This window comes from Phascolarctos cinereus, unplaced genomic scaffold, assembly GCF_003287225.1.
Source record: "Phascolarctos cinereus isolate Bilbo 61053 unplaced genomic scaffold, phaCin_HiC Scaffold_3;HRSCAF=262, whole genome shotgun sequence".
Taxonomy (NCBI): Eukaryota; Metazoa; Chordata; class Mammalia; order Diprotodontia; family Phascolarctidae; genus Phascolarctos; species Phascolarctos cinereus.
Window position 1 is genome coordinate 66,277,808 of NW_027555736.1, and position 7,945 is coordinate 66,285,752.

General features: G+C 42.1%; 1 protein-coding gene across 1 annotated transcript; it reads left to right on the top strand.

Moving 5' to 3' along the window:
- Positions 1 to 2,895: 2,895 nt before the first annotated feature.
- GPR15LG (G protein-coupled receptor 15 ligand) lies at positions 2,896 to 7,464 on the top strand. The gene is made up of 3 exons (XM_020997060.2): positions 2,896 to 3,047; positions 5,279 to 5,353; positions 6,493 to 7,464. The coding sequence occupies exons 1-3, from the start codon at positions 2,978 to 2,980 to the stop codon at positions 6,585 to 6,587; spliced, it is 240 nt and encodes a 79-aa protein (XP_020852719.1). The 5' UTR covers positions 2,896 to 2,977; the 3' UTR covers positions 6,588 to 7,464.
- Positions 7,465 to 7,945: the final 481 nt, after the last annotated feature.

Below are 7,945 nucleotides of genomic sequence, written 5' to 3' on the forward strand. Positions count from 1 at the left end.
GCACCAAATTATGGAGGGCCTTGAATGCCAGGCAGAAGAATCTGAACTTTTACTAGGTATGTAATAAGGAGTCAATGAAGAATGATGTGATCAGATCCATGCATAAGAAAGATCATTCTGATGTGGAGTTGTAAAGAGTGAATGCAGGAAGACCTCTTCTCAAGAAGCAATTGCAATTGTCCAGGCCTATATCAGGGTAGTGGCTGGGAAAATAGAGAGGAAGGGGCAGGTATGAGAGATATTATGGAGGTGAAATTGAGAGGACCCAGTAAGTTATTGACTCTGAGAGTGGAGGGAGAAAAAAGAACTAGAGATTAATCCAAGATTATAAACGTGGGAGACAAGATATGTATGATTCTACTGTAGTTAAAAATATTAAGTGTGGTTTTAGACACTTTGAATTGGAGGTGTAAGTGGGACATTTACTAGAAACGTTGTGTAGCTAGTTGGAGAAGTAAGTTGGAAGTTGAGAAGAGAGGTCAGGCATGGTAATACAAATTTGAGATTCATCTGCAAAGATCTCGTAGTTGGAGTGGAGGGATCAGATGAGATTGCCAAGGGAGAGAATGTAGAAAAAGCCAAGTATGTGTCCTCAGAGAATACCCATTTTAAGAGGTCAAGGGCAGCTAGGTAGCACAGTGGATAGAACACCAGCCTTGAAATCAGGAGGACCTGAGTTCAAATCCAGCCTCAGACCAAATACTTGACACTAACTAGCTGTGTGGCCCTGGGCAAGTCACTTAACCCCAATTGCCTAAAAATTAAAAAAAAATAAATTAAAAAAGATGTCAAGAACAGAATAAGGAGCCAGCCAAATCAAGGAGTAGCTAGAAAGGTTAGATGATAACCAGGAAGTATGGCATCTCTGAAGCTAAGGGAAGAGAAAGTCTTCAGTAGAAAAGGATAGTTAATTGAAAGCTATAGTTAGAAATTCTAGTATACAGCTCAGGAGTACTGACTCAAGAAAAAATTTTAAATTGTCCACATAGATAGTCTAAGCCATGGGAATGGATGAGCTCACCAAGGAAGATGGTATAGAGAAAAGAGAAGGAGTTCAATTACAGAGCTTTGGGCAACTCTTGTATTAAGCAAATAGGATGAAAAAGGGTGGCCAACAGAGATAGAAAAGGAATGATTAAAGAAATAGGAGAAAGAAGCAAATGAAGTGCTATGGAAACTGAGGGAAGAGACACAGGCTATATAGAGAGATAATTAGGAAAATAATCTGCCCCTGACCTGGCAGACTTCTCTTTGAGCTTCAGTTTCTTAATTTGTAAAATAAGAGAATAGATTGTGTCAGATGATCTCTAGGCCCTTCCAATTATAACATCCTTTGGCTCTACAATTAGTCATTCTTTTGGGTTAAGGTATCAAATATTCCTGATTGTATCAGTACTGTTGTATCAATTGGTTGAAAAAATACATGACCACATATAAACTCCTCATGATAGTTCTGTGATCCTCACTCTTCCAAAGGGTTCACGGTGCAGAGGTTATAAACCCCTAGGCTGTGATGTGGGGCAGACAGCAGAGGAGCCAGGATACTGAGCTGAGCAACCAAGATAGTGAAGTGCCATCTATATCACATGAGGATGGGTTGAAGAAACTGAGGATTCCTGGGGAAAAAAAGACTGGAGAGGCAGGAATGGACATAATAGCTGACTAGAAGTGTGCAAAGGGCTGTCACATGGAAGAGAGATTCGATTTTCTGTTTGGCCCAAGACAGAGCTAGCCTCAATGGATGGAATTTGCAAAGAGACTTATTATTGATGCCAGAAAAAAATCTTCTTAATTAGAACTGCACAAAAGTGAAAGGAGTAGCCTAGAGATGGTGGGTTCCCCTCCTTGGAAATCTCCATATATAAGTTGGATACATTTTGTTCACACAGCTACTTACGTATTGTTTCCCCGCATTAGAATGTATGCTCCTTGAGGGCAAGGACTGTTTTTTTCTTTTTTGGGGGGAGGAGAGATATCTCTTTTCTCTTTTTTCTCTTTTCTTCCTTCCTTCCTTCTTTTCTTCCTTTCTTTCTTCCTTCCTTCCTTTCTTCCTTCCTTCCTTCCTTCCTTCCTTCCTTCCTTCCTTTCCTTCCTTCCTTCCTTCTTCCTTCCTTCCTTCCTTCCTTCCTTCCTTCCTTCCTTCCTTCCTTCCTTCCTTCCTTCCTTCCTTCCTTCCTTCCTTCTTTCCTTTCTATCCCCAGCACTTAACACTGTACCTGAAACATAGTAAGCTCTTAATAAAGGCTTGTTGACTGATGGATTCTCATATATATTATAGCAGGGATTTCTTTCGAAATGGGTTGAACTAGATACTGAAATCACTGAAGTCCCTTCCAATTCACAAATTCTTGATTCTGTGAATTGTCCATTGGATTTTCCACGGCAACTGACCCATAGGAAGCTCACTTCACCATACTCTATACTCCAAAGCCATCTTACTTCAAGGACTCTATATCAAAAAAAAAAGGCCCAACTGTTAGAATCTACCATATCTTTTTTTTTTTAATCCTCTGCTACCTGCAAACTTTGTTGCAAGAATTTATTATTCTTTCAGTAACTGTGTATCTCTTTATCTAACCATCTAGGTCATAAGAAAGAGAATCTACATTTGCTTAGCTCTAATTGATACCAAAGTTCAACCCTGAGATAGTAAATGCCGCCAGACAGAAATGACCACCTTACGCCTCAGGTTTGGCCTTGGCTGTGCCCTACTCCCAAGCCAGGCATTTCCTGACATCCTGAGTCAGTTTCACCTGGAGGCCTCTGAAATATGCGTGCATAGCACAAACCAGTTTTTCCCCTCATCTAGCTGGCACTTTCTCTCTTGGGAGGAGTTAAGTTTCCCCTTAGGGAAAATACAAAGAGCACCTCCACACCCATACTAAGACACACGAAGTCGGCTGGTATTTAAAGGCTGACAAATTTAGCCTGCTGATCCTCACTGTTGCACAGACTGAGGGCACCTGATATCACCAGCATGAAATTCCCCACCCTCTCCAGCCTGCTGTATATCCTGTTCCTCTGTTTGCTGGCCTTCTCTACAGAAGGTATGGCCTTACTCTGAGAAAGTGGGTCGCAAGGCTTTGATTTCTTTTTTAGCTTGGCCTTTTTGGGCAAAGGCATGACTAGGGTGGGACAACTGGAGCTTTGTCCCATGGCACCGAATTTAGAGACTGCCAAAGTTAAGGCACTAACAGTCCTTGCAGTCTTCAAGAATAATTAGTTGAAACAGAAAGCTATCAGATAGTGGAGGGAGGGTTCATTAGGGGCAGGGAATGTCATTTGCCTCTTTTTGTATCTCTAGTGCTTAACACTGTGACTGATACATAGAAGGCGCATGATAACTATTTATTAGTTGATTAATTAATTGAGAAGAGCTCCTTTTTCATCTGACTCTGTCCGTCCCCTACTCCTGTCAGCCCTACCACCATTTCTCCCTCTTCATCAGCCTCCCCAGCAATGGGTAGAATGCCAGTATGTCCCACCTCCCCATTCCCTGGCCCCCTGATGGCAGTGTCCCTTACAAAGGCTGGATGGTGACCAGTTCAATACTATGTCATTTACCTGAAAACTTCATGCAATCTGATCTTGGTGTCATTCATGGTCTTTAGTCTGGGTGTGAAAATTCCCTGTTACAGTCATAGGCTCAGGATCAGGGGTGAGGAACCTGTAACCTCAAGGCCACATGTGGCCGCCTAGGTCCTGGGGGGTGGTCTTTTGACTGAGTCCACGTTTTACAGAACAAATCCTTTTATTAAGGGGATTTGTTCTGTGAAGTCTGGATTCAGTCAAAGGGCCACACCTGAGGACCTAGAGGGCCACATGTGGCCTCGAGGCTGCAGGTCCCCCACCCCAAGAGACCATTCTACAGAGATTTCCAGAAAAGCCGGCTAGGCTTTGAGCCTAGTTAGGAGTGCTTTATGAAAGTCATAGTAATGGATATGTGGTTTTCTGAAGCTTCTAAGCATCTACCCCGGTCCCTATTCGTAGGCATCACTTAGGCTTTGCCTAAGAAATACTATAAACTTCCAGACAAAAAACTTGGGAAGACAGTAAAGGGACAATAAAAATGGTCTGACTTGTCCAAGATAAAGGCACTGCTTCTAGATTCTGAGGGGCCTTTGAAAATGGAATATTTGGCGCTCTGGCTATAGAGATTGAATTCTGATATCTCCCCTTGATCTGAAGAGCTGATGTCTGGATTCCAAGGTTTCTCACCAGTCTAGTCTCCAGACTGAGTCTTTTTCAACCTGGAATGAATGATAAGTTGTCAAGAAGGTTTTGTTTGTTCATTTGTTTTTGTTTTTGTCCAGGCTTCTGACATCATTGGTATAGGGGACTTCAGGTAAGGAAACTCCCTCTACCAATGTAGTTGTCTGAGACCCCAACAGGCTAGATGACCTACCCAGAATCATATAGGCAGGTCGTTCTGACTGAGCTCAGCCCTTTCACCAGCATACCAATCTGCTGTCTAGAAAATGCTGACTTTTATTCAAAGTCTGTGAAATTCAGTTTTATAAATGTCAGAGTATATTGTATGTGCAGAGGACCTCCCAGCTTGTCCACACACAGAATGAATGGGCTTATTATCCTCTCCATTCCTGGAAAAGGAAATGAAAATGAAAATTTGCCTTAGATGAGAAGAGAGGTGTATATGTTTAAGAGCTAATAATCATTCTATTGCCTTTCAGAAAAGATGACAATGGAAAACTCAGATTTCGCTAAGTTTATTCTTTGAAGCTCAGGAGAGCAAGGAAGAATGGGAGAGGGAAGAAGAGAAAATTAATTCCAGGTCCCTGTGAATTTTCATTGTCAACGAGTGAGAATTTCTCTAAACGCAGAAAGCCTACCTACGTGACTACTCCAGCACACAGTGATCTCTCCCTCCTCTGAGCTAGAAAGCACTTATTAGCTCTACCTTTCATTGAATACTTAATCATGTCATTATAGTCATTTAAATTTTAATGCTCCCCCTCTCCAAATGGATGGCAAGCTCCTCACAACTTGGGACCTGGTATAATGGAGATAATATAGTGGACAGAATTCTGCACTTGGAGGCAGAATAATTTGGTTCAAATCTTGCCTTAGACACTTACTGAATGTGCAATCTTGGGAAAGTGATTTAACCTCTCTGAGCTGAGGCTTCAAACCCAATGCTTAGAATTCACAATTTCACTATCTGATTTCATTCAACATGAGCACATGTACTTCTGTGTGCACACAGGTGTAATAATCATATTACAGCAAACTGGAAATGTTTCTGTTTATGTCTTCACAGGTGTAAGACGAGTTAGCCACCAGAAAGTTCTCTGCTGCCAGAATGCTCCACACTATGCACTCAAGAGTTTGAAAGGTAACCCATTCAATCTCTTCCTTTGGGGCTGCCAGAAGCTAGTATTATAGCCATTTATTTCCATGACCTCTGCACCAATCATTTTGATAGGGAAAAAAGTGGGGGGGTGCGGAGGGAGGGGAGTGGGGGAGTGGGATCTTTCACAGCTCCAAAGGCTCCTCTTTGGGTTTAGGAAAGTACTAATCTTTGCTCCCTCCTCGAAATCCCATAGTCGCCAGAGGAGGAGAAGGGGCAGAGTGAGGAATGGTATAGTACTAAGATCATTAGATTTGCTCATCGGAAGTCACTTAACGTCTGGATCTCAGTCTGAAGACCTTTTTCATAGTTAGATTAGATCTGCAGTTAGCTCAGTGTCCATGAACTTGGTTGAGATAGAGACAGAGAAAAGAGAGATAGATTTATAGATACATTGATTTACAGGGAACAGTAAGTAAGACAGTTTGAATATATTATATGGGAGGGAAGTAATGTTCAAGCAGCCTGGAAAAGAAAGACTGGAGACACACTGTGATGGAATTTAAATATTAAACAGAGGAGTTGGTATTTTTCCTGGAGACAACAGAATCACCAAAGTTCTGTGAGCTGGGGCAGACCTGTGCTTTTCCTCTTGGCAAGTCAAGGGTAAATTTGCAAACCTTTTAAAATGTGTTTTCTTAAGACATAAGATTCCCTACCACCTTCTGTTATCTACTAATAAAACAAAGTTTTCACTTCACTGTAATGGGGCTGAGGATACCGTCACCCATGTGTTGTTAGTGTTTGATTTTGTAAACATATGTCTGGCTTGTCCTAATTTAATCAAAATCTTTCTCCCTCTCTCCTCCCCCCGTCCCCTCTCCCCTTTCTCCTTTCTCCTCCTCTTCTTCCTTTTCTCCTCTTCTTCTTCTTCTTCTTCTTCTTCTTCTTCTTCTTCTTCTTCTTCTTCTTCTTCTTCTTCTTCTCTTTCTCTTTCTTTCTCTCTCTCTCTTTCCCTCCCTCCTCTCTGACTCTCTTCCTCTTCTCTTTTTCCCCATTTTCTTTCTCTCTGTACATTTTTTCTCCCTATTTCTCTCTGCTTCTGTCGTCCCCTCTCCCCCTACCCTCCCCTTTTCTTGATCCATCATTCCTCCCACACCCAATCCTTCCTCTCTTATCCACAGGGAGAAATCCAAAAATGGGACCACGCCACAAATTTTGTAAAGGCAGAGTCAGTCGTCTTTGTAAGAGGATCCCTGGGGCACTTCCTCAGATATAACCCACCAGAACTGGAGACCACAGAAGAAGGCAAAGACCAAGGGACCTTCTCTGACCTCCAAGTTAACAATGCTGCTCTTTGGTTTCAAGCTGAAGCCCCTCACCCTTCAAAGGAGATTCATCCCTCTCCAAGCTGCATCATGCTGACAAAGATCATTCTTGGATGAACTCCTGCACCTAACTCACAAAGGCCACCCATTCAGTCATTGACTCTCAATCACCCTTTGGCCAGTTGTGTTTGTCCTGCCTAGGGAAAGCTTGAGACTGGAAGCTTCTATAGCTGTCTGTGCCAAGGATACACAGATTATAGTATCTCTGTCCCTCTCTGGCATTGTTACTTAACTGATCCTGACCTCTTGTTCTTTATACTTTAAGTTTGTCATACATGTAACTAATGAATAAATTGCAGGTTTGAAACGCCTGTGTAGTTCCTGTGTGCTAAACCCCCCAAGAGCAAGTACAAAGAGTTCTATTACTGGGCATGTGCCATCGGACAGCATCAGCACTCACCTTATAACTAGCCGTGTTTGATTTTACTTCCACTATGCAGGGCTATGCAATTTGAGGGCTGGCTGAGGAAAGGGAATCATAATCTGAAGTTGTGCAATACAGTGGAATAAAGCTCTGTGTTTAGCACTCTGCCCCTAACTAGATGTGTGATATTGGACTGGTCCTGTAGGTTTCATCTATAAAATGAAGGATTTTGACTTGGCCTTTTGGGTGTCATTCAGCTCTGAGGATTATTGATTTCAAGTCTCAAAGACAGAATTACAAAATCCTGAGATTTCAAGGCACTTGAAAAGTCACTTACTTTTGTCCAAAGGAAGGACTCCTTAGAAAGTAAATTCCACAGTTTCTTCATATAACATATTCTGACATCCAATAACTGTCAATGTAAACTTCATCTTTATGTCCTACTATATTGCTGAATAATAAAGATGTTTTCCAGTCAATAAATTAATCAAAAGCATTTATTAAGAGTTTGCTGTGTGTCAGGTACTATACAAACACTGGGGATACAGAGAAAAGTTAAAAACAGTCCCTTCCCAAAAGGAACTGGTAATTTAACAGAAGAGGCAACATATAAGTAAGCGTATAGAGAGAGTAGATGGATGGTAGAGGGGAGGCCACTAGAAGCTGGAGGAGCTAGGAAAGGTCTCCTGCAGATTTCTATCCTGCAGAATAAGGGAAAGGAGAGTTAGGCAGAGAGGAAAGAAAGGGAAAAGGAAGAGAAGGCTAGAGGAGAGAGAAGAGAAGTGGAGAAAGAAGGAATGAGGAGGAGGAAGGAGTCAGTGCTGGGTCCGGTGGAGATAGCCTGACCAAAGAATTGGACTCCAATCTCAACTCTTACCTCCTCCA

Excerpts from the sequence above, each read along its gene's own strand:
- GPR15LG (XM_020997060.2), top strand. The coding sequence starts at position 2,978 with ATGAAATTCCCCACCCTCTCCAGCCTGCTGTATATCCTGTTCCTCTGT. Across the intron at positions 3,048-5,278 it reads GCTGGCCTTCTCTACAGAAG|GTGTAAGACGAGTTAGCCAC; the intron begins GTATGGCCTTAC and ends ATGTCTTCACAG. Across the intron at positions 5,354-6,492 it reads TGCACTCAAGAGTTTGAAAG|GGAGAAATCCAAAAATGGGA; the intron begins GTAACCCATTCA and ends TCTTATCCACAG.